The sequence below is a fragment of the Theropithecus gelada genome, chromosome 5, assembly GCF_003255815.1.
Source record: "Theropithecus gelada isolate Dixy chromosome 5, Tgel_1.0, whole genome shotgun sequence".
Lineage (NCBI taxonomy): Eukaryota > Metazoa > Chordata > Mammalia > Primates > Cercopithecidae > Theropithecus > Theropithecus gelada.
The window spans coordinates 71,194,429-71,220,822 of NC_037672.1; the positions used below are offsets into that span (position 1 = coordinate 71,194,429).

General features: G+C 44.3%; 1 protein-coding gene and 1 non-coding gene across 3 annotated transcripts in view; both read left to right on the plus strand.

The window, feature by feature from the left end:
* Nucleotides 1–3,855: 3,855 nt before the first annotated feature.
* Nucleotides 3,856–3,960, plus strand: LOC112625568. Its single transcript, XR_003119656.1, has one exon. It is a non-coding gene; the product is annotated as a U6 spliceosomal RNA (small nuclear RNA).
* Nucleotides 3,961–12,204: 8,244 nt separating this feature from the next.
* GRSF1 (G-rich RNA sequence binding factor 1) overlaps nt 12,205–26,394 on the plus strand; it is a 21,313-nt gene continuing 7,123 nt past the window's right edge. Inside the window, exons 1-7 of one of the 2 annotated variants that reach the window (XM_025385220.1) lie at nt 12,205–12,668; nt 15,479–15,635; nt 18,622–18,777; nt 19,463–19,606; nt 20,229–20,364; nt 23,578–23,762; nt 25,725–25,846. In XM_025385220.1, coding sequence (XP_025241005.1) covers nt 12,315–12,668; nt 15,479–15,635; nt 18,622–18,777; nt 19,463–19,606; nt 20,229–20,364; nt 23,578–23,762; nt 25,725–25,846 — 1,254 coding nt within the window. In that variant the 5' untranslated portion in view covers nt 12,205–12,314. Of the gene's footprint in view, nt 12,669–12,814; nt 12,954–15,478; nt 15,636–18,621; nt 18,778–19,462; nt 19,607–20,228; nt 20,365–23,577; nt 23,763–25,724; nt 25,847–26,394 lie in introns of those variants that run through there. The other variant, XM_025385221.1, reaches the window with a different exon arrangement.

The following is a 26,394-nucleotide window of genomic DNA, read 5'->3' on the forward strand; positions in this document are numbered from 1 at the left end:
TAGAAGTCTTACTTTATAAAACAGACCATGAGACTGGGCACAGTGGCTCACACCTGTAATCCCAGCACTTTGGGAGGTTGAGGCAGGTGGATCACCTGAGGTCGCGAGTTCAAGACCAGCCTGGCCAACATGGTGAAACACTGTTTCTACTAAAAATACAAAAAATTAGCCAGGTGTGGTGGCAGGTGCCTGTAGTCCCAGTTACTTGGGAGGCTGAGGCAGGAGAATCACTTGAGCCTGAGAGGCAAAGGTTGTAGTGAGCTGAGATGTTGGCTAGGCTGGTCTTGAACTCCTAACCTCAAGTGATCTGCCTACCTCAGCCTCCCAGAGTGTTGAGATTACAGGTGTAAGCCACCAGGCCCGGTCCAGCTTCTCATCTTGATTTGCAGTTTGATTGTCTCTGGTTATGGCATTATGCATTTTGGTGAAATCTCTTTTTGGCCCACAGATCAGTAATAAGACTTGTCCTTTAAAATTTATATTGAGTTGTCCAGCTTCTGCTTGTAGGACTTCAGGAACAGAGTAGTTCTCATTTTTAGTTGGAGAGTTGTAGCCACATATTGGAGGAAACTAGAATAATTCAGAATCTAGTTTAGTCTACAGGTAGATGATAAAAACTTGAGAACAAGGAGCAGGGATACACTGTAATAACAGATATACTATAGCTTTCCTTGGAAACATAGTTTTTCTCTCAATAGCAGTGGTCTCCAACCTTTTTGTGGAAGACAATTTTTCCATAGACCAGGGTGGGGGTGGAGGGGATAGTTTTGGAATTAAACTTTCACCTCAGATCATCAAGCATTAGATTTTCATGAGGAGCAAGAAACCTAGATCCCTCACATGTGAAGTTCACAATAGGGTTCCCACTTCTATAAGAATTTTTTGTTTTTGTTTTTGAGATGGAGCCTCACTCTGTCACCCAGGCTGGAGTGCAGTGACTTAATCTTGGCTCACTGCAACTTCTGCCTCCAGGGTTCAAGGGAATACTGCCTCAGTTTCCTAAGTATCTGGGATTATAGGTGTGCACCACCACACCTGGCTAATTTTTGTATTTTTAGTAGAGATGGGGCTTCACCATGTTGGCAAAGTTGGTCTTGAACCCCTGACCTCAATCCCCCCAGCTTGGCCTCCCAAAGTGCTGGGATTATAGGCATGAGCCACCAAGCCTGGCCTCCTATGAGACTTTAATGCTGCTGATGGTCTGATGGAAGCGGAGCTCAGGCGGTAATACTCGCTCGTCTGCTGCTCACCTCCTGCTGTGTGGCCCGGTTGCTAACAGGGGAGCCAGGGATTGGGGACCCCTGCTCTACAGTCACCCCCATTTCTACCAAAGATAATCAGAATAAAAGTACTTTGTTTGCAAAATAAGCTTAGTCTCATCAAACTTGGGCTGTTTATTTATATAAGTACAGCAAGAATAACAATTGACCACATAGGCTCTATTAAATGTTGCTTTGCTGGAACTTTTAATAGAAAATCAAATCCATTGGCTTGGATTATTAACAACCTCTTGAGGCCATGAAGCCAAACCAAAGCATACTTCAGACTTTGTCTACAGTACCTATAGATTCATTCTATGCACTTGTCAAATATGGTATCCCAGTGAAAAAATATAACTAATATTTCCAATTTTATCCTGAGAAAACAGAGCAGATTCTTACTGAAATTAACTAGGAAAATAACTATATTGCCATGAAAATAAAAATTTTCATGAATATTTCTAAATTCTGGAGGGATCAGGTAGGTACTGAAAGTAAATGTTTCAATTTTTGTTCACAAAAGCATACTTTGCCAAATTGCTGTAAGTTACAGGTAGCTTAAAAGAGTTGTCTTAAATCTGAAAAACAAAATATTTAAAAATCTGCAATATGGCCGGGCGCAGTGGCTCACACCTGTAATCCCAGCACTTTGGGAGGCCAAAGCAGGTGGATCATGAGGTCAAGAGATTGAGACCATCCTGCCCAACACGGTGAAACCCCGTCTCTACTAAAAATACAAAAAATTAGTTGGGCATGGTGGCATGCGCCTACAGTCTCAGCTACTCAGGAGGTTGAGGCAGGAGAATCACTTGAACCTGGGAGGCAGAGGTGGCAGTGAGCCGAGATCGTGCCACTCTACTCCATCCAGCCTGGCAGCAGAGCGAGACTCTGTCTCAAAAACAAGCAAACAAACAAACAAAAAACCTGCAATATTTCAAATAAAAATGCTGTAAAAACCCATAATTCTTCTTCATCAGTTTATTTAATCCCATGTAATTAATTTTTGCTCTGCTTGATCTTGGTTAGCAGCTCACGAACCCATCAGTTTCTTCATTAGAGTTCTGGAAATTTCTACCTAGTTCAGTGGTATGATCTTAAAGTTATCAGAAACCTACATTTATTTGTCAGAGTCCTCTCTATCCTTCTGTTAAAAGAAAAAGCCGAATTAAATTTAAAGGAGTTTAATTGAGCAATGAATGATTCGCGAATCAGACAGCCCCCAGAATCGCAGCAGATTCAAAGAAACTCCAATGGTGTCTCATGGACAGAAGAAATTTATAGACAAAAAAAAGGAAGTGATGTACAGAAACTGGAAGTGAGGCTCAGAAAAAGCTGAATTAGTTACAGCTTGGCATTTGCCTTATTTGAATATAGTCTGAACACTCAGCAGTGTATGAATGGTTGAAGTATAGCTGTACTGGCATTGGCTAAGACTCAGCTATTGTTATAGGCACTATTGTTATAACTTCTAAGTTAGGTTTTCAATTTTGTCTACTTATTAAGTTAGGTTGCAGTTCATCCACAAGGACTCAAATATGGAAGTACGGAGTCCTTCTCGTTTTGTTTTCCTTAACACTTCCCATGAATCTTCGGAGTTTCCCTCCGTCGCCCAGGCTGGAGTACAGTGGCATGATCTTGGCTCACTGCAACCTCCATCTCCCAGGCTCAAGCAATTTTCCTGCCTTAACTTCTCGAGTAGCTGGGATTATGGGCACACACCACCATGTCTGGCTAATTTTTGTATTTTTAGTAGAGACAGGGTTTCACCATGTTGGCCAGGCTGGTCTTGAACTTGTGACCTCAGGTGATCCACCTGCCTTGGCCTCCCAAAGTGTTGGGATTACAGGCATGAGCCACTGCATCGGGCCACACTTCCCATGAATCTTCTTGAAGACACAACACTTTAGGATTACAGTTGTTTGCAAAAAGCTCTCAGAAGGGCTGGGCAGGTGGCTCATGCCTGTAATCCCAGCACTTTGGGAGGCCAAGGTGGGCAGACTGCTTGAGCCTAAGAGTTCGAGACCAGCCTGGGCAACACAGTGAAACCTTATCTCTACAAAAAAAAAAAAAAATTAGCTGGGCGTAGTGGTGCACACCTGTAGTCCTAGCTACTCAGAGGATCCCTTGAGCCAGGGAGGTGGAGGTTGCAGTGAGCCAAGATCATGATACTGCACTCCAGCCTGGGCAACACAGTGAGACTCTGCCTCAAAAAAGAAAAAAAAAAAGGTTTCAGAACAGCATGAGAATAAGATAATTAACTGTGGACTTAAAATGGCTATGGTTAAAAGTCTGATTTGAGGTCAGGCAAGGTGGTTCAGGCCTATAACTCCAGCATTTTTGGAGGCCGAGGTGGGAGGATCACTTGAGGCCAGAGGTTCAAGACCAGCCTAGGCAATATGACAAGATTTTGTGTCTACAAGAAATTTTTTAAAAAATTAGCCAGGTGTGGTGATGTGTGCTTGTAGTCCTAGCTACTTGGGAGGCTGAGGCAAGAGAATCGCTTAAGCTTAGGAATTTGAGGTTACAATGAGCTACGCTGTACCATTGCACTCCAACCTGGGTGACAGAAAAAGAACTTGGTTCTAAAAAAAACTAAAAATTTAAAAAAATCTGGTGCTTGCAATTAGAACGATACAGAGATGATTAGCATGGTCCCCTCCACAAGGATGACATGCAAATTTGTGAAGCATTCGGTATTCAAAAAAAAAAAAAAATTCAGGCTGGGCACAGTGGCTCACGCCTATAATTCCAATACTTTAGGATGCCAAGGCAGGTGGATCACTTGAGGTCAGGAGTTTGAGACCAGCCTGATCAACATGGCGAAATCCTGTCTCTACTAATAACACAAAACTTAGCTGGACGTGGTGGTGCGCACGTGTAATCCAAGCTGCTTACTCAGGAGGCTGGGGCAGGAGAATCACTTGAACTCAGGAGGCGGAGATTGCAGTGAGCCGAGATCGTGCCACTGCGCTTTAGCCTGGACAACAGAGGGAGACTCTGTCTTAAAAACAAACAAACAAACAAACAAAAAAACTAGCTGAATGCCAGAATGCTGTATTCTGGATAATAATTTAGTCAGATTGGTGGCTTTTCAATTTTGCTTCTGTTTCTTAACTGGATTACTGAGTTTAGGGTGGAGTCCATTAACAAATAGGTCAGACAAATCATTTTCTATGTCTGGACTCTAACATTGAAAACTCTGAAAAAAAAAAGCAAAACTGCTTGACCTGAGGGTCTACGTTTTATAAAAAACACTTTTCTTGCTTTCTCTTTGTCTTTGGGGTGTGATAGTAACTAAGCAAAAAGGTTGGCAGTTTCCATTTTTCTTATCAATTAATTACTTAAGCTTTTCACTTGCCTTTTGTAATAAGTCTTTTAAAAGAAGCAAGAAAAAATTTTGAAATCTTTTTAGAAGGTTCTGCATATCCATAGGCATCCCTGGGTGGGTCTAATTCAGGAACTCTCTCTCTCTTTTTTTGGAGACAAGGTCTTGCTCTGTAGCCCAGTCTAGAGTGCAGTGGTGTGTGATCAGAATTCACTGCAGCCTCAAACTCCTGGACTCAAGAGATCCTCCCGTCACAGCCTCCCAGGTAGCTAGTAACTACAGGGGTATGTCACCATGCCCAGCTAATTTTTCAAAGTTTTTATAGAAGTGTGGTCTATGTTGCTCAGGTTGGTCTTGAACTCCTGGGCCCAAGTATTTATCCCTCTTTGGCCTCACAAAGTGCTGAGATTACAGGTTAGAGCCACGATGCCCAGCAGGAAACCTAATTTTTTTTTTTTTTTTTTTTGAGACGGAGTCTCACTCTGTTGCCCAGGCTGAAGTGCAGTGGCATGATCTCAGCCACTGCAAGCTCCACCTCCCAGGTTCACGCCATTCTCCTGCCTCAGCCTCCCGAGTAGTTGGGACCACAGGCACCTGCCACCACACCCAGCTAATGTTTTTGTATTTTTTTAGTTGAGATGGGGTTTCACTGTGTTAGCCAGGATGTTCTCGATCTCCTGACCTTGTGATTCACCCACCTCGGCCTCCCAAAGTGCTGGGATTACAGGCGTGAGCCACCACGCCCAGTCAGGAACCCTCATTTTTAAATGCACTTCCCTTTCTTTTTTTGAGACAGGGTCTCCTTCTGTAGCCCATGCTGGAGTGCAGTGGCATAATCTCAGCTCACTGCAACCTCCGCCTCCTGAGTTCAAGCAATCCTCCCACCTCAGCCTCCTGACTAGCTGGGACTACAGGTGCCCACCACCACACCTGGCTAATTTTTGAAATGTTTGTAGAAACAGGGTTTCACTGTGTTGCCCAGACTGGTCTCAAACTCCTGAGCTCAAGCAATCCACCCGCCTCAGCCTCCCAAAGTGCTGGGATTACAGGCATAAGCCACCATACCTGGTCTAAACGCACTTCTTAAAGTTGAATATCAGCCTGGCGTGTTGGCTCATGCCTCTAATCTCAGCACTTTGGGAAGCCGAGACGGGCAGATCAGTTGAGGTCAGGAGTTTGAGACCACTTGGCCAACATGGTGAAACCCCATCTCTACTAAAAATACAAAATTAGCCGAGTGTGGTGGAGAACGCCTATAATCCCAGCTACTTGGGAGGTTGAAGCATGATAATTGCTTGAACCCAGGAGGCGGAGGTTGCAGTGAGTCAAGATCGCGCCACTGCCCTCCAGCCTGGGTGACATAGTGAGACTCTATCTCAAAAAGAAAAAAAAAAGTCAAGTATCATCTCATCTGGAATGGTCCACATAATGACCATTGTAATTTCAAGTAATCTTTAGTAAGATTTCACTGATTTCACCACCTTTGTAAGTGTTTTCAGCTACTGGGGCCTTATACAAGTAAAAGTCAGGTGTAGCTGGAAGGTGGAATATTCATTTCTTCAGAAATTAAGAATCTGGCTGGGTGCGATGGCTCACACCTGTAATCCTAGCACTTTGGGAGGCCAAGGTAGGTGGATCACCTGAGTCAGGAGTTCAAGACCAGTCTGGTCAACATAGTGAAACTACTTGGTCTCTACTAAAAATACAAAAATCAGCTGGGCATGGTGGTGCACACCTGTAGTCCCAGCTACTTGGGAGGCTGAAGCAGGAGAATCGCTTGAACCCGGGAGGTGGAGGTTGCAGTGAGCCCAGGCAACGGAGCAAGACTCCAATCTCAAAAAAAAAAAAAAAAAAAATTAAGGATCTCATTTTTACATTGACTCTTGGATCTCTCAAAGTCAAGACAAAAGCCTAAGTGGGGGCCAGGCATGATGGCTCACACCTGTAATCTCAGCACTTTGGGAGGCCAAGGCAGGTTGATTGCCTGAGCTCAGGAGTTCAAGAACACCCAGGGCAACATGGTGAAACCCCATCTCTACTAAAAATACAAAAAAAATTAGCCAGGCATGATGGCGCCACCTGTAGTCCCAGCTACTCAGGAGGCTGAGGCGAGAATCGCTTGAATCCCGGAGGCGGAGGTTGCAGTGAGCCGAGATTGCACCACTGCACTCCAGCTTGGGCTACAGAGTGAGACTCCACCTCAAGGTGAGGGGGGAAAAAAAGCCTAAGAGGGAAACATCATGGGGTTGGGTGGTGTAATTCTTTCACAGTGTACCTCACTGCATAAACATTTTATTGAGGATGGCAAGTGCTACCTTGTTTCACGTCTAGTTTATTCTAACAGGGAGTCTCATTTTTTAGTGGCCAGCACTCTAATAGCTCTTAAGTACCTGAACTGTGCCCACTAGTTAAATGGTGGCTTTGGCTCTGAGATCCCCTTGACCAACTTACCTAGTGATTTTTTCTCCTACCTAAGCAAGCAAGAAAACATAACAAAAAGGATAGAATTAAAATTCCAGCAGATTCCAAAAGGCAGAATTCATGCCTCCTGCAGGAATAACCACTTAGAACAACACTGTCTTAAAATGCAGCTCCTTGTTACCTGAGTCCATGAGTAAGGTAAACAACTAAACAATAAACAAAACCAACAAAACAAAACAAAACAAACCAAAAACCTGCAGCTCTTAAGCCAGACTTAATGGCACACGCTTGTAATCCCAGGCACTCAGAGGCAAAGGCAGAAGGATCACTTGAGCCCAGTAGTTTGAGGCAGTAGTGTCCTGTGATCGTGCTTGTGAATAACCACCGTACTCCGGCCTGGAAAACATTACCAGACCCCTGTCTCTTTTTTTTGTTTGTTTTTTATTTTTGTTCTCTGGTTGTTTCTTTCGTTTGTTGGTTTGAGACAGACAAATGATTCTCATGCCTCAGCCTCCCGAGTAGCTGGGATTATAGGGGCGCACCACCACACCGGGCTAATTTTTGTATTTTGAGTAGAGAAGGGGTTTTGCTACGTTGGCCAGCTGATCTCAAGCAATCCACCTGCCTCTCAAAGTGCTGGGGTTACAGGCATGCACCACCGCACCCAGCCAAGACAAAATTGCAGCTCTTGCCAATGACTCGTCAGCCGCTGCAAACCCCAAAAGGTCATGCACTGCCTCACAGCATAAACTAACCCCAAATTCAAAAGCCAAAAAGAAAAAGGGGAGTCCACCTGAGAGGAACTTAACCTATAACTCTTGAGGCTCCATGAGGAAGACCGAAGATTTCAAAAGGCATCTGTGGCTCTGTGGCACTTCTCTGATATTCATCTGGGAGTCTCAGAAGTCATCAGCAGTGTCCTTCAGGTCCCTTTGTCGGTTGCCAGAACTGTCAAAAGACAAAATTACAATGAATTTAGTTTACAAATCTTTTTTTTTTTTTGAGACAGTCTCTCTCTCTGTCACCCAGGCTAGAGTACAGCGGCGCCATCTCGGCTCACTGCAACCTCTGCCTCCCGGGTTCAAGTAATTCTTTTGCCTCAGCCTCCCAAGTAGCTGGGATTACAGGCGTACACCACCATGCCCAGCTAATTTTTGTATTTTAGTAGAGATGGGGTTTCACCATATTGGCCAGGCTGGTTTTGAACTCCTGACCTCAAGTGATCTGCCCGCCTCGGCCTCCCAAAGTGCTGGGATTACAGGCATGAGCCACCGCACGTGCCTTTTACAATTTTTTTTTTTTTTAGACAGAATTTCGTTCTTGTCGCCTAGGTTGGAATGCATTGGCACGATCTCAGCTGACGGCAACCTCTGCCTCCTGGGTTCAAGCAATTCTCCTGCCTCAGCCTCCCGAGTAGCTGGGATTACAGGCATGCGCCACCATGCCCAGCTAATTTTGTATTTTTAGTAGAGATGGGGTTTCTCCATGTTGGTAAGGCTGATCTCGAACTCCAGACCTCAGGTGATCCACCCACCTTGGCCTCCCAAAGTGCTGGGATTACTGGCGTGAGCCACCGCGCCCAGCCTCGCCTTTTACAAATCCTTTTTTTTTTTTTTTTTTTTTGAGACGGAGTCTGGCTCTGTCCCCCAGGCTGGAGTGCAGTGGTGCGATCTCGGCTCACTGCAAGCTCCGCCTCCTGGGTTCACGCCATTCTCCTGCTCCTGCCTCAGCCTCCTGAGTAGCTGGGACTACAGGGGCCCGCCATCGCGCCTGGCTAAGTTTTTGTATTTTTAGCAGAGACGGGGTTTCACCGTGGTCTGCATCTCCTGACCTTGTGATCCGCCCACCTCGGCCTCCCAAAGTGCTGGGAGCCACCGCGCCCGGCCCATACAAATCTTAATTGACTTATTTTCTATTCTAGAATAGAAACATCTCATTCTATAAAGTAGAGTGAGTGTTTTGATGAGCTGAGCAAAGGAGGCTGGGTTTGTAGATAGAAAAGGGCCAAGGAAAGTAAAAACAGAGAACACAAAGCAGATTGGTTGTTTCAGGTGTTTTCCCTATAAAGGTGAAAGCAGAGGGGACTTCCTTATCCTGCCAGCTACCACGGGTCTGTTCGAGGATTTGGCCTTTATCTGTCTCTCCTGATTACTCAGAAGGTCAAATAAACTTAGTTTCAACTTGGTCTTGTGGAAAGTGAGTAACTTCATTTTGATTTGGTCTTTTGGGCCTAGTAGAAGAGCTCAGTCCAAACCAATGACCTCTTATAGTTTAATTTTATTTATTTATTTACTTTTGAGACAGGGTCTCTGTCATGAGGTTGGCAGGTGTTACCTTGGAGTGCTGGAGTGCAGTGGTGCGATATCGGTTCACTGAAGCCTCAACCTTGCGGACTCCGGTTTTAGGGTTAGTTTGTGCTGCGAGAGAGTGTATGACTTTTTGGGACCACAGGCAGGTGCCACCACGCCCAGCTACTTTTTTGTGTTTTTAGTAGATACGGGATGTTGCCAGGTTGCCCAGGCTGCCTCTTATTATTTACCCTCCTGATTATAAAGTACAGAATTTCTATCTATTTAAGTTTCCAATCCACTCAGATTTTTATGTTATAGATGACGACTGCTGCTATTAAGAAAATGAGGGCAAGAGTAAATATAGGCAGAGTCTCTAATACATCAGCAACCTGTTATTTGTAGTGATGATCTGTTAGGAAGGGCTAACCCATTTTCCTTCTTAAAAGGGAGGCTTACGAGAAGAAAAATAGGCCAGGCGTGGTGGTTCATGCCTGTAATCCCAAGCACTTTGGGAGGCTGAGGCAGGAGGATTACTTGAACCCGGGAGGTCAATGCTACAGTGAGTCATATTCCCACCACTGCACCCCAGCTAGGGCAAAAAAGCAAAACCCTATCTCTAAATACATAAGTAACTCTAGGATTCCCAAATCTTGCAGATAAAGAAACCCCCTTCTCTTTTTTGGCTGGGGCGGGGAAGACTAGCCTGTTCTTTGTTTTCCTTGTGAAGTTACAGGGTTACTGACAAACAAAATTACTGTTCAGGGAAGAGACATCCAGTGGCTTCTATGTCCAAGCCCATTCCTAGGAACCACAGTTCAGAGGGGCCTCAACCCCTGAGGCCTCAATTGGCCCCTTTCCAGGTATCCAAGAACAAATCACAAAGTAGTAGTGGGGAACAAAAACCAGCCTCACCTCAGCACCTGCTCTTACCCCAAAGGGAGGTGAAGGCTGGTGGCATGAGTGGGGCCTGGGCCTAGTCTCTAGCCAGAGGATGTGGGGACCTCTCTCTTGGGGGCCTGCCCTTCCCACACCCCCTCTCCCAGCGAGGCTGTCTTGGACATTTTTGGGACTCCTCTGAGGGATCATGGTTCCTGCTCTGGGCTTTTCTTTTGTCATTTTAACACTAAGGCATCCCAGCCTCCCTTCCTGGAAGATGGAGTATTTGCACTGTTGCCTTTTCTTTTGTCCCTGTTTTTGTACAAAAATGACAATACTCTCTGTTGGACTGTATTTTAACCCAAAAGAGAAAACTGAGCCCCCTTCTCTTTGATACTGCAGGTTCATAGAGCCAAGTCTATCAATTTTTTTCTTGTTCTTTGTTTTTTGGTTGGGGAAAGGGTTTTCTAAGAAATACTGAACTTTCCTTACCTAAAAGTAGTACAGGTTAAACAAGTCAAACTTTAAATGTAATACCCATTGCTTTAAAATATTCTAGCAAAGACAATAAGGTTTGGAAGATGGTGGCAGGGGATAGATGAAACAAGATTGAAAAGTGTTGACAATTTATGAAGTTCTGGAAATTCATTCTGTTCTTCTGTTTGATATTTTCCACAGTAAGAAGTTTTTAAAAATACTAGCTTTCTCTTATTTTTTACTCTAACAACTTCCTTTTGCTTGTCTTTGACAGGTCCTGGTCTCAGGAGGAGGAAAGCTGCACAACCAGTCTGTGTGTGTGTGTGTGTGCGCGCGCAAATCTCTGTGTTCCCTTGTGAATACAGTTTCATTAGGGGAGGATTCACCTTTGTTATGCGCGTGATCAGTACATAATAAATATATATGTTTTATTTTTTTAGTGACAGGGTTTCACTCTGTCACCCAGGCTGGAGTTCAGTGGTGGCAATCATAGCTTACTGCAGCCTCTACCTCCTGGGCTGAAGCAATCGGCCTCCCAAGTAGTTGGGACTACAGGCCCAGGCCATCATGCCCGGCTTTTTTAATTTTTTGTAGAGACGGGGTCTCCCTATGTTGCCCAGGCTGGTCTGCAACTCTTGGGATCCAGTGATCCTCTCACTTCAGCCTCCCAAAGTGCTGGGATTATAGGCATGAGCCACCACGCCGTGTCTGTATTTCATTTTAAAACAACAAAGAATGCTCTCCTTCCTCACATATCTCAAATTTGGGGGGTACCAAATCTCTGATATTATCCCAACGATTTTTTTTATAACCAGAGTATCACAATTCCTTTCAGAAAGGGTTCTTTAGCCGTTCACACCACGGGTTTCGGTGGCACATCTTGGGGTGGCACAGACCTGTGCTATAGGTCTCGGCTCTACCCAGAGCAGGATGGCCCTCTTTTTTTTTTTTTTTTTGAGATGGCGTCTCACTATGTCGCCCAGGCTGGAGAGAAGTAGCATGATCTCGGCTCACTGCAACTTCCGCCTCCCGGGTTCAAGTGATTCTCCTGCCTCAGTCTCCTGAGTAGCTGGGATTACAGGAGCCCGCCACCACACCCGGGTAATTTTTGCATTTTTAGTAGCGACACAGTTTCACCATGTTGGCCAGGCTGGTCTTGAACTCCTGACCTCAGGTGATCCGCTCCCCCTCCGTCGGCCTCCTAAAGTGCTGGGATTACTGGCGTGAGCCACCACACCCGGCCTAACTTTTTGTATTTTAGTAGAGACGGGGTTTCACCGTGATGCCTAGGTTGGTCTCAAACTCCTGAGCTCAGGAAATCCGCCCACCTCGGCCTCCCAAAGTGCTAGGATTACAGGAATGAGCCGCTGTGCCCGGCCCCAAGCCTCACTTTCTTTGGGCCTCAGTTTACCCCGCCTGAAAAAAGAGCAAATCGACTGCACCCGCTTCCCGGGGCCCCTCCCAAGCCATGGGCAGCCCCGCCCTAAGGGCGGAGACTGGGCGGAGCGTCGCGGTCTCCTCCGCCTCTTTCGACTCACCGCTGCCCCCTGTGCCCGCGGCGCATGTTCCCGGCACCCCCACCCCCAACCGGCCCTGGATTCCACTTCCGCTCCACTAGCGCTGCAGCCGCAGCTGCCTACAGGCTCCACGCAGCCTCCGGAGTCCATGGCCGGCACGCGCTGGGTACTCGGGGCGCTGCTCCGGGGCTGCGGCTGTAACTGCAGCAGCTGCCGGCGCACTGGCGCCGCCTGCCTGCCCTTCTACTCTGCCGCTGGCTCTATCCCGTCGGGCGTCTCGGGCCGCCGCCGCCTCCTGCTGCTGCTCGGGGCCGCCGCGGCCGCTGCCTCCCAGACGCGTGGCCTCCAGACCGGGCCTGTGCCTCCCGGGAGGCTGGCGGGGCCTTCCCCTGTGGCCACCTCTGCCGCGGCGGCGGCCGCCGCGGCCTACCCTGCCCTCCGTGCCCCTCTGCTGCCGCAGTCGCTGGCGGCGGCCGCGGGCCCGACGCGTAGCTACAGCCAGGTACGTGGGCGCCGCTAGGGACCTGGCGCTAGACCCCTCCCGGGCTGCGCGCACGCGCCCCCGCGCCCCTCCGTGTGCACTTCGCTGGCGCACCCGGGGATCCGCGACTCGCGCCGCACACCCTCCCCCGTCCGCCCTGTGCTCCTATTGGGCCCCGGAACAAGGGAAGCTCTCCTAGGCGTCGGGTTTTCTCCTTGATTTGTTCTCCCCTCGATTCTGGGTCTGTTGGGCAGTTTAAGTGTGGCTGGGGTGAATGTTGAGGCCTTGTTCCCCGCCGGGCCCATGGTAGGTTTCGTGAGGCTGCTGACGCGCCCACCTCGCATCCCTTTTGCTTTCCACCAGCAGGTTGTGAAGTTGCGAGGCCGGAGCCTGCCGAGGGTTGGGGGTTTCCGTGCAGCCTGAGCGCTAGGCCTGGGCGGCCCTCGGCGCCTCTCGGTCGGCCGCGGCTGAGAAGGTGCGCGCACACAGTTGCGTGGGCTGGCTTGTAGGGAAGGAACCTGTCCCCATCGCGCCCTTCCCTGTCCTGTCCCCAGGGAAAGACGAGCTGTCCCGGTTTACTGAAGGTCACCTCTGCAACTCCACTCGTACAGAAGGTCTTTTAGGACTGTGTGTCGCCTCGTCTGGGAAAGCAGTTTGGAGGTTTAGCTGTTGGTGGGAGGGGGTGAAGGGGAGGGAGCATTGAGGGTTGAGGACACAATTTGGGGTCCTCAACTGGGACTCCTGGGGTCCCAGGAATGAATTTACAATGTTTTCCTTTCCATTTTTTCTTTATTTTTTAGAAAAGTCGGTATGTGCTTAACTCAGATTGCAAATATTTTGTGTCTTGTAGATGAACCTTTCTCTTATTGTTATGTGGCATCTGGGAAGTGTCTGCACACTTTTTAACTACCCAGCCCCTGATTCTTTGGGTCATATTTATCTGAATTCAATTTGTGCTTCTCCTTTAACTTAGGGAGACTGGGAGGCTCATCAGCATGGCTGCTGTCTGCCAGTGGCTGAGCTAATTGATTAGAATCCTGGCCCAATACTTTCCGCTGCCTTTTTCTGTAAAAGCTTGTGATGCTTATGGAATTCTGGAAAAATAGGGAAAGTTGTCTACAAAAACCACAACAAAACAATCTCTAATAAACCTTTGTGAGCTAGCTTCTCTTTTTTTTTCTGTGAAATTGAGGCAGTGGTATCTGTAGAGCATCTATGTGTTAGACACTGCTTACATTTGTTCCTTAAAACTAAACATTAAGCCTTCATGAAAATTATAGATAGGGCCGGGCGCGGCACTTTGGGAGGCTGCGGCGAGTGGATCACCTGAGGTCAGGAGTTCGATACCAGCCTGACCAACATGGTGAAACTCCATCTCTACTAAAAAACGCAAAAAAGCCGGGCATGGTGGCAGGCGCCTGTAATCCCAGCTACTCGGGAGGCTGATTGCGCCGTTGCACTCTAGTCTGGCCGACAAGAGCGTAACTCCGTCTCAAAAAAAAAAAATGATTGATAGTACAAAGATATCTCTGTCCTTAGTCCAGTAGAGTGCAGTCTTTTTTTTCTTTTTTTTTTTTTTTTGAGACGGAGTCTTGATCTGTAGCCCAGGTTGGAGTGAAATGCCGAGATCTCAGCTCACTGAAACCTCCAGCCCCCGGGTTCAAGCGATTCTCCTGCCTCAGCCTCCCGAGTAGCTGGGATTACAGGCATACGCCACTACACCCGGCTAATTTTTTGTATTTTTAGTGGAGATGGGGTTTCACCATGTTGGCCAGGCTAGTCTTGAACTCCTGACCTCGTGATTCGCCCACCTTGGCCTCCTGAAGTGTTGGGATTACAGGCGTTAGCCACCGCACCTAGCCCAGTAGAGTGCAAGTCTTAAAGCCTGAGTTGTCTTCTTAGGTTATGGTTGTAGTGCTTGGTGGATTCTTACTAAATTCCAGTTTTACCTAATCCGATAAAAGAGACTTTACAAGTCTTTAGCCTCACACTGCTGCTGTTGCCTTTAAGATCTTTCCCTTAATCACTTGATCTGGCATACCAGCTGACAGAGGAATCTTCCCAAGGCATCCTATCTTGTTGATTTACACAGTCCTCAGTGTCTTTTGTTAAATTCCCTTTGCCTACCAAGTGAAGAAGACACATTGAGCTCCACACTCAAGGCCCTCTGCTCTATGGTACCAGCTTCCTTTTGCCAGGTCACCTTCTTTGGCTCCTAATTTAAACGGAATTAATTGAAATTAATTGCTGTTTTTCAAATGGTCCTTTGGTCGTACTGCTTCTTTCTCTCACCTTCAAACTGGAATATCCTATCTTTTATATCCTTCTAACAATTCTGTCCTTCCTTCAAGGCCGATCTCATGTCACGTCCTGATTCTTCTGTTAGTCCTCTGATTTGAATTCCTGTAGTATTTTGTATATTATAGCACTCAGCGTCTCATCTTGTATGCTTGTCGTATTCTAGATAGCTATTTCAGATGAGGGCAAACACTGTGTGTAGGGGCAATCAAATATTTGTCAAATTGTTGGGACCTTTCTTGTGTTGCCTTAACTACACTATTGTTAGCTATAATTTGGGGTCCATGAATTTTAAAACAAACCCTGCATGAAATTTATGTCCTGCCAAACCTTTAGGATATACCTGCTTACGGCTTTTGGATGTACAATTGAAGCCAAAACAGGATGGGTTAGATTGGTGAAGTTTACTTTTTGCCTCTGAAATAATATCTAGAATATTAGTTTGTAGAATAAACATTTTCTAACAATTTTTTTTTTTACATTTTTTACCTGTAAATGTAACTATTTTTACAATTCTTCATTTCCCTTGGAAGGAGTCCAAAACTACTTACCTGGAAGACCTTCCACCACCGCCTGAGTATGAATTGGCCCCATCCAAGTTAGAAGAGGAAGTGGATGATGTCTATCTCATTCGAGCTCAAGGACTGCCCTGGTCATGCACTATGGAAGATGTGCTTAACTTTTTCTCAGGTATATTTTATGTATGTTTTATTTATTTATTTTTTTCCCTTATATTGTTTCTCACAAGCAGATAGGTATATTTTAAGTATGTGATTTTGTCTGAATAAAAGGTAGTGCTACAAATCCACATCAGACTACACTGTCAGCTTCCTTTTTGATGGTTGGGAACTGTCTCCTTCTGGTTGGTTGCATGTACCAAGTGATACCATGTGTACTGTTTGCAGTATGTAACAAATTGAAAGACTTTGGGCCAGGGGCAGTGGATCAGGCCTGTAATCCCAGCACTTTGGGAGGCCAAGGTGGGAGGATAGCTTGAGGCCAGTAATTCCATACCATACTGGGCAACACTGTGAGACTGTCTCAATTTACATATATATAAAGACTTTGAATGCAACAAAAGTTATTTAATGCTAATATATTAATATATAATTGATATATGTAATTAATATAAACATTAATGAATATATTAACGTTATAATTAGTTAATATATGTAATATAATATATAATTTATTAACTTTTACATATATAACAGGCTCAGGCCTATAATATATATAATTATATATAGCATACATATAATTTGTATTTTAATATATTAATATGTTAATATATTAATAATTATACATTTATTATATAATTAATTATATAATTATTAGTGATATGTTAATATTTATATGTAACATAAGTTTTATATTATATAATATATAATTATATGTAATTATGTTTAGTTAATACTATATAATATATGATTATATGTAAATATATAATATAATTAATGTTATATATTAATTTATAATATGTAATGTTAAGACTACATAGTATAATGGAATTTTATTTATTTATTGAGACAGAGTCTTGCTCTGTCACCCAGGCTGGAGTGCAGTGGCACGATCTTGGCTTACTGCAAGCTCTGCCTCCTGAGTTCATGACATTGTCCTGTCTCAGCCTCCCTAGTAGCGATCACCAACATGCCCGGTTAATTTTTTGTGTTTTTGGTAGAGACGGGGTTTCACCGTGTTAGCCAGGATGATCTCGATCTCCTGACCTGGTGATCTCATGATCTGCCTGTCTCCCTAAGTGCTAGGATTACAGGCCTGAGCCACTGCGCCTGGCTGGTATGATGGAATATTATGCAGCCATAACAAAGAACGAGATTATATCCTTTGCAGCAATGTGGGTGGTGCTGGAGACCATTATCCTAAGCAGACTAACATGGAACATTAAACTAAATACTGTATATTTTCACTTACAAGTGGGAGCTAAACAATGAGAACACATGGACATAAAGGGGAACAACAGACACCAGGGCCAACTGGAGGGTGGGGGAGAGGATTAAAAAATACCTATCGGGGCCGGGTGCAGTGGCTCATGCCTGTAATCCCAGCACTTTGGAAGGCCGAGGCAGGCGGATCACGAGGTCAGGAGATCGAGACCATCCTGGCTAACACGGTGAAACCCCATCTTTCCTAAAAATACAAAAAAAATTAGCCAGGCATGGTGGCATGCTCCCATAGTCCCAGCTACCCGGGAGGCTGAGGCAGGAGAATCGCTTGAATCCAGGAGGAGGAGGTTGCAGTGAGCTGAGATCACACCACTGCATTCCAGTCTTGGCGACAGAGATAAAGACTCTTCTCAAAAAGAAAATAAAAGCTATTGGGTACTATGCTTGCTACCTGGGTAACTACATGATCTGTATACCAAGCCTCCTGTAACACATGGTTTACCTGTGTAACAGTCCTGTACATGTACTGAATAAAAGTTAAAAAACAAAATTGCATGGTTTGAAATTATTTTTCTCTGTGGTATTAACATATACATATCAAAAAGTCAAGCCTGTCAGTGGAAATATGGAATTAAGAGTGACTATTTATGTAATACAGACATTTAGAATAGAAGGTCACTTAGTATCAAGGAATAAAGTTCTCTTAGTACCATGTTTGGAGAGTTTATGTATCTGGGATTTTTTTTTAGTTTCTGTATCTGACTATGATTTATTTATTATTATTTTTTGAGATGGAGTCTCGCTCTGTCACCTAGGCTGGAGTGCAGTCTCGCGCAGTCTCGACTCACTGCAACCTCCGCCTCCTGGGTTCAAGCGATTCTCCTGCCTCTGCCTCCTGAGTTGCTGAGACTACAGGCACCTGCCACTATGCCTGGCTAATTTTTGTATTTTTAGTAGAGACAGGGTTTCGCCATGTTGGCCAGGTTGGTCTCAAACGCCTGACCTCAGATGATCCACCACTTTGGCCTCCCAAAGTGCTGGGATTACAGGCATGAGCCACCACGCCTGGCTATTTCATTAATTTTGTTAGCTGCTCCTTGTGGAGCAGGAGTAACTCCTAGGCAGTATGCCCGGAGTGAGCCTGGTCAAACATTTTTTAAAGCCACTTGGCCACTTACATCTTGGACTTACTCCCATTATAAAAAGTATGCAGTATGAAAAGGGCAAAAAGGCTAGGCGTGGTGGCTGATGCCTGTAATCCCAGCACTTTGGGAGGCTAAGGTGGGAGGATTACTTAAGCCCAAGAGTTCAAGACCAGCCTGGGCAACAAAATGAGACCCCCTTTCTACAAAAACAAAAAAAAATTAAATTATGGTAATAAAATTATTCTTAGAGGAAATACTTTAGAGTCCTATGGATATGATTTTAAAGGAAGACACTTATGTATGAATTTAACTATATTGTATTTCCTTAAGTGATTGTAGAAACATTGGAATAGAAATAATGAATTTTGTGTTGGGCCTATCCTTATTTGCCATTTAATGATCAAGAAGGAGATCATAAGCTTCTGTGCTAAGATTTGCTTATCTTTTCTACTTGGAAGGTTTTAGAGACTAAATTCTTATTGGTGTTTGGATGGCTTAAGAGATGGGGATTTGTGTAAGGAATATGACACTTGTTTCCTGGTTTGTTGGAAAATTGCATTCTCGTGACTTACATAATTGAGCTAAAAGTTTGATTTCTGTTTTCAATTGATTTTGCTCATACACTTTTAGACTGCAGAATCCGCAACGGTGAGAATGGAATACATTTCCTCCTAAATAGAGATGGGAAACGAAGGGGTGATGCCTTAATTGAAATGGAGTCAGAGCAGGATGTGCAGAAAGCCTTAGAGAAGCACCGCATGTACATGGGCCAGCGGTATGTGGAAGGTATGTGAAGTCAGATTTTGACATTTTGGGTTCATTGCATTAGGTTTTATACTTTTCAAGGCAGTTTTTGTTTGATCCTTAATAATGAAGTATTTAGATTGTATGAATGCATTCTTTTATAGGTTGTGAGAATAAAACATAGATAAACTTTCTTATGAGAATATTGACCAAGTTAATCTTTTTTTTTTTTCGGGATGGAGTCTCGCTCTGTCACCCAGGCTGGAGTGCAGTGGCGTGATCTCAGCTCACTGCAACCTCTACCTCCTGGGTTCAAGCAATTCTCCTGTCTCAGCCTCCCAAGTAGCTGGGACTACAGGCAAATGATACCCAGCTAATTTTTGTATTTTTATTAGAGATGGGGTTTTACCATATTGGTCAGGCTGGTCTCAAACTCCTGACCTCAGGTGATCCACCCGCCTTGGCCTCCCAAAGTTCTGGGATTACAGGCGTGAGCCACTGTACCCGGCTGACAAGTATCTTACAAGCTGTGAGAATTAAAGAAGTTATGCCTGCATGGTAAATATGCGATAAATGTCATTTGTTATTTTCTCTAGAGAAGTGCATAAAGATTAAAAGAATTAGTTTTTGAATTCTTGGATAACCCACCAAGTTGTAATGATATTTTTAAATGGGTTTGTTCCTTTGTTATGTAAATTTTCATCCCTTTTGTGTTTTTTCTTCGTAGTGTATGAGATAAACAATGAAGATGTGGATGCCTTAATGAAGAGCTTGCAGGTCAAATCTTCACCTGTGGTAAATGATGGTGTGGTTCGTTTGAGAGGACTTCCTTACAGTTGCAATGAGAAAGACATTGTAGATTTCTTTGCAGGTACTTTGCAGTTATATTATGCTTGGGAGCTCATATCTTTTTCCCCTTGTTATCTTCTATATCTGAGATGAGCCTCTTTCTGGGCAATAGCATGCAGTTATATTAGGTTCTTTAGGGGAGAGCTCTTCACTTAAATTTCTAATATTTATAGATTTTATATGTGTTTTCTATCAGGCAGATTTTAGGAGGGAAGTCAGATTTCAAAATAATTTCGTGAGGGTTTTACTATTGAAGGAAGTAACTTCTCATAATTGGCTATATTTGTGTAAGACAATAACAATTTATATAATTTAAAGGTATTATCTAATTCCTAGAACCATTAACAGTGAAGTCTATGATTTCTGTTGTTTCCTAGTATATAATTAACAGCAAAAAAAAAAAAAAAAAAAGATGGGGAGAATTGTATGTTTTGAGTGGGCTTCTTGGACCCTACCTATTCTGGAGATATGGGTATGTAGGTGTTACTGACTTTTGACTGCATAATAAATTTTTTCCTATCAAGCATGTATTCAGTTTTGGGACTGGCAAAACAGAATAAAAATTTTATTAGTATTTGAATGATGGTGTTAATTCTAAGGATAAAAAAACCTGCTAGTAGCACTAAACTCTTTTCGTGTTCTAGGACTGAATATAGTTGACATTACTTTTGTGATGGACTACAGAGGGAGACGAAAAACAGGGGAAGCCTATGTGCAATTTGAAGAACCAGAAATGGCCAACCAAGCCCTGTTGAAACACAGGGAAGAAATTGGTAATCGGTGAGTAAAGCAGATATTAATGATGCACAAGTGTCACACATCAAGTCATTTTGATGAATGTGCTGTAATATGACTGTAAAGTTATCCAAACATAGAAAAGTAGAGAGAGTAGTGTAGTGAGCCATCAAATGCCCATAATTTAGATTAACAATTTTTTTTTGACTGCTCCTTGTGGAGCAGGACTAACCCATAGACAGTGTACCTAGAGCAGCTAGATTAACACATTTATATATAAAATATAACATCTGTTATATTTGCTTCATCTGGTTTTTTTTAGTATACATCTGTAAAAAAAAATTTTTTTTACATAATTTCAATGTTATATCTACACCGTTATCAATAGTATGTTATCTAATAACAGTTCATAATATTTTTCCATTTATACCAAAAATATCCTTTTTTTTTTTTTTTTTTTTTTTTTTGGCAACGGAGTCTCGCTCTGCTGCCTAGGCTGGAGTGCAGTGGCGTGATCTTGGCTCACCGCAACCTCTCTCTGCCTCCCAGGTTCAAGTGATCCTCCTGCCTCAGCCTCCTGAGTAGCTGGAACTAGTGGCATGCGCCACCACGCCCAGCTAAGTTTTGTATTTTTAGTAGAGACGGGGTTTCACCATGTTGGCCAGGCTAGTCTAGAACTCCCGGACTCGGCCGGGCGCGGTGGCTCACGCCTGTAATCCCAGCACTTTGGGAGGCCGAGGCGGGCGGATCACAAGGTCAGGAGATCGAGACCACAGTGAAACCCCGTCTCTACTAAAAATACAAAAAATTAGCTGGGCGCGGTGGTGGGCGCCTGTAGTCCCAGCTACTCAGGAGGCTGAGGCAGGAGAATGGCGGGAACCCAGGAGGCGGAGCTTGCAGTGAGCCGAGATCGCGCCACTGCACTCCAGCCTGGGCGACAGCGCGAGACTCCGTCTCAAAAAAAAAAAAAAAAAAAAAAAAGAACTCCCGGACTCAAGTCATCCACCCACCTCCGCCTCCAAAAGTGTTGGGATTACAGGTGTGAGCCACCGCACCGGACAAAAATATCTTTTTTGAAACAGAATCCAGATAAGGTCTACACACTGCATTTGATTGTTATGTCCATAGTTCTCTGTGTATTTTTTTCTTTTAAGACACAGGATCTCATTCTGTCACCCAGGCTGGAGCGCAGTAGCGTGATGATAGCTCACTACAGCCTTGAATTCCTGGGCTCAAGCAGTCTTCTCGCCTCACCCTACCAACTAGCTAGAACTATAGGCATGTGCCACCACACCTCGCTCTGTGTGTGTGTGTGTGTGTGTGTGTGTGTGTGTGTGTGTGTGTAGGTGGGGTCTTGCTGTGTTGCCCTGACTGGCCTCAAACTCATGGGCTCAAGTGATCTCCCGCTTTGGCCTCCCTAAACGCTGGGATTACAGGTGTGAGCCACTGCACCTGACCACTGATTCTCTTAAACTAGAGCAAATCCCCCTTACTTATTCCCTCCCTCTTTTTAAAAGCAATTGACTTTTGAAGAAATTAGATCAGTTGTCTTGTACAGTATCTCATGTTGACATCACATCATGATGCACATGATGATAAGTGGGTTCGTTTGTGTTTTAACTTTAGTTTTGGAGGTACAGTTTAAAATGTCAAATGTTAAATCACTGTTGGGTTACTTTTTTTGCTGTTTTCTGGCCTTTTAAATCAGCTCCTTTGAAGTAAACAAAATAGCCATTCCAAAGGCAGTGTTTCAGGATCTACTGATAGAAGTGGTTCAAAGGTTTTTTAGTTTCTTGAGACAGGATCTTGCTCTGTCACCCAGCCTGGAGTGCAGTGGCACAAACACCTTGACCTCCTGGGCTCAAGCAGTCTTCCCACCTCAGCTTTCCCTGTAGGTGGTACCACAGGCATGCATCACCATGCCTGGCTAATTTTAGACAGAGCCTTACTCTGTTAACCTCACTGGAGTGCAGTTGAGTGATACAGCTCTCTGCAGCTCTGCAGGAGGCCACAGCCTCCTGGGCTCAAGCAGTCCTCCCACTTCAGCCTCCCAAGTAGCTGGGACTACAGGTGCATGCCACCACACCCAGCTAATTCTTGTATTTTTGTAGAGACGGGGTTTTGCATGTTGCCCAAGCTGGTCTCAAACTCCTAAGCTCAAGTGAACCACCTGCCTCAGCCTCCCAAAGTACTGGGATTACAGGTGTGAGCCACTGCACCTGGCCTCCTGGCTAATTAAAAAAAAAAAAACAAAAAACTTTTGTTGCGATAGTGTCTCACTTTGTTGTCCAGGCTCAAAGATTTTTTTTAAAGAAGTAGTGCACATCTAATCTTTATAGATTTGTAAACACAAGCTATTTTTATAACTCTTAGTTTAGAAAGCCATGTTAAGAAAAAGAAAACTGTGCTGGGTGTGGTAGCCAATACCTGTAATCCCAGCACGTTGGGAGGCTGAAGTGGGTAGAATCACTTGAGCCCAGGAGTTCAAGAGCAACCTGGGCAACATGGCAAGAACCCATGTCTACAAAAATAAAAAATACAAAATGTAGCAGTGTGTGGTGGCAGGCGGCAGTAGTCCCCAGCTACTTGGGAGGCTGAGGCAGGAAGATCACTTGAGTCTAGGAGGTTGAGGCTGCAGTGAGCCATGTTCACACCACTGCACTCCATCTTGGGTGACAGCAAGAAACCCAAGTTTCAAAAAAAAAAAAATTGTTCCAGAAGCTTGGGTTTAATAGATAGTCCCCTCCACAGTGATAGCAAGTCATAATTGATACTTAGTTCTTGAATTCTCATTAGCCTTTTAGTGAAGTTCTGGGAAGTTAGCTCTTCTTTTACTGTGACTTTTAATATCTTATACAGATGTGATTAATTTGCACAGAATTGAATTTCAAGGCTTCAAGAGATTGTTAACCAGCTGTTTAAAAAACCCTTATGAGATTAATTTTCTCTGTGTACACAGTTAACGTAAGCATAGTTCTCATGAAGCAAAACAGAGTAGAAAATATTGTTAAAATGTGTATGAAGAAAAAGTGTTACCTTGGTGCAAAAACTTAAATCAGTGACCTACTGTTTTATGTTTTCATGGGCTACTATCTGCATCCATTATTACTTTTCCCTACCTGTTATCTTTGGACACCTGTGTGGACACCTGTGTTTCATAAGCTGTTGGAAATATAATGTATACATGTTTATTTTAAGTGAGTTCAGTATAAAATTACTTTGCACCATTTGTGCCTGTTCACTTTTTCTTTGACATAGATACATCGAGATATTTCCAAGCAGAAGGAATGAAGTTCGAACACATGTTGGTTCTCATAAGGGAAAGAAAATCGCATCTTCTCCTACTGCTAAGTATATAACTGAGCCAGAAATGGTCTTTGAAGAACATGAAGTAAATGAGGATATTCGACCCATGACAGCTTTTGAAAATGAGAAGGAAATAGGTAAGGTCCTGTCTCTTCTTGAGACTCATTGGTTCTATCTTGAATGTTTTGGATTTTGCGGAAAAAAAATATTTTTTTTGAGACAGAGTCTCACTCTGTTGCCAGGCTGGAGCGCAGTGGTGCGATCCTGGCTGACTGCAACCTCTACCTCCCGGGTTCAAGCGATTCTCCTGCCTTAGCCTCCTGAGTAGCTGGGACTACAGGTGCATGTCACCATGCCCAGCTAATTTTTATAATTTTAGTAGAGACAAGGTTTCGCCATGTTGGCCAGGCTGGTCTGGAACTCTTGACCTCGAGTGATCCACCTGCTTCAGCCTCCTAAAGTGCTGGAATTACAGGTGTGAGCCAACACACCAGGCCTACAGATTTAATAGGTCTTTGAGTATAGTACATGCTTTGAGTATATGCAGAAAGACTTAATTATTTTGCTAGGTTTTTAATTTAATCATTTTTATTATTATATCAAAAGCTGGGTAGTAAAAATGTGATAAAAGGAAGTAAAATGTCAATATTTAAATTAAGATGGGGGAAGATTTGGGTAATGAGCAGGAATATTGACTGAAGTAAGGATTTTTTTTTTTTTTTTTTGAGACAGAGTCTTGCTCTGTCGCCCAGGCTGGAGTGCAGTGGGGAGATCTCCGCTCACTGCGAGCTCCGCCTCCTGGGTTCACGCCATTTTCCTGCCTCGGCCTCCCAAGTAGCTGGGAGTACAGGTGCCTGCCACTGTGGCCGGCTAGGTTTTATATTTTTAGTAGAGACAGGGTTTCCCCATGTTGGCCAGGCTGGTGTTGAACTACTGACCTCAGGGGATCCGCCCGCCTCTGCCTCCCAAAGTGCTGGGATTACAGGCATGAGCCACTGTGCCCACCAGAAGTAAGGATTTTTGTTTGCTTCTGGATTTAATTATTTCTTTGATTCCTAACTCAGAGCAACATTTGGAATCTTTTAAGTTTGATAAATACTTTTTAAACTGGTACCCTGGGATTATCTTGTCACTATATATATATGTGTGTGTGTGTGTATGTATATATATAGTTTTTTGAGACAAGGTCTTGTTCTGTGGCCCATTCTAGAGTGCAGTGGCACAATCATGGCTCACTGCAACCTTGAACTCCCGGGCTCAGGCAGTTCTTCCACCCCAGCCTCCTGAGTAGCTGGAACTATAGGCATGCATCACCATGTCCAGCTAAGTTATTTTTCTTTTTCTTTTTTTAATTATTTATTTATTTATTTATTTTTGAGATGGAGTCTTGCTCTGTCGCCCAGGCTGGAGTGCAGTGGCCGGATCTCGGCTCATTGCAGGCTCTGCCTCCCGGGTTCATGCCATTCTCCCGCCTCAGCCTCCTAAGTAGGTGGGACTACAGGTGCCTGCCACCACACCTGGCTAATTTTTGGCATTTTTAGTAGAGACGGGGTTTCACTGTGTTAGCCAGGATGGTCTCGATCTCCTGACCTTGTAATCCACCTGCCTCAGCTTCCCAAAGTGCTGGGAATACAGGCGTGAGCCACCGCACCTGGCGTCTTTTTTTTTTGTAGAGACAGTGTCTCACTGTGTTGCCCAGGCTGGTCTCGAACTCCTGGGCTCAAGTGATTCTCCTACTTCAGCCTTTCATGGTGTTGGGATTACAAGTGTGAGCTACCATGCCCAGCCTTTGTTCCTTTTTTTCTTTTTAGTACCTATAATCTAGAAAGTCTCTTTTAGGGTTTAATTCATAATCATTTTATCTGCTCTCTGATGTTACAGAAAGGGGTAAGTTCTTAAACTGGTAGTGGTCTGAGGCATTCAGTGCTTATGGGTGTTCAGGTGATATTTGTTAAGTGGCAGAAGTTTCAGATCCTTTTGGCTTTTAAAGCTCTTAAGAGGAATTGAGGATTTGGACATAGAAGTCATACCTAATTAGAATCTGTTAATAACCCTTGAAGCTGTTATGTTTTAACAGTGCTTTCTGTTCCACCTCTCAGAATTGCCTAAGGAGGTGCCAGAAAAGCTTCCAGAGGCTGCTGATTTTGGAACTATGTCTTCTCTGCATTTTGTCCACATGAGAGGATTACCTTTCCAAGCCAATGCCCAAGACATTATAAACGTGTGTGGCAGTAAGATACTGAGTCTCAATAGATTTGAACAAAAGTTCTAAAATGAAACTTGTATTAATTTGGGGATGGTAGAGAAGAAAATATGTAGTGTTTCTGTGTTATCTTTGGATAGTAAGACGGCATCTTCCTGGTTGCAAGGCTTGCTGCTTTTCCTGTAGCTGAAAAATGTGGCTTGGTATTACTTTTTTTTTCTCTCTCTTTTTTTTTTTTTTTGAGACGGAGTCTCGCTCTGTCACCCAGCCTGGAGTGCAATGGCCGGATCTCAGCTCACTGCAAGCTCCACCTCCCGGGTTTACGCCATTCTCCTGCCTCAGCCTCCCGAGTAGCTGGGACTACAGGCTCCCGCCACCTCGCCCGGCTAGTTTTTTGTATTTTTTAGTAGAGACGGGGTTTCACTGTGTTAGCCAGGATGGTCTTGATCTCCTGACCTCGTGATCTGCCCGTCTCGGCCTCCCAAAGTGCTGGGATTACAGGCTTGAGCCACCACGCCCGGCCTCTTTTTTTTTTTTTTTTTTTTTTTGGGAGAGGGAGTCTTGCT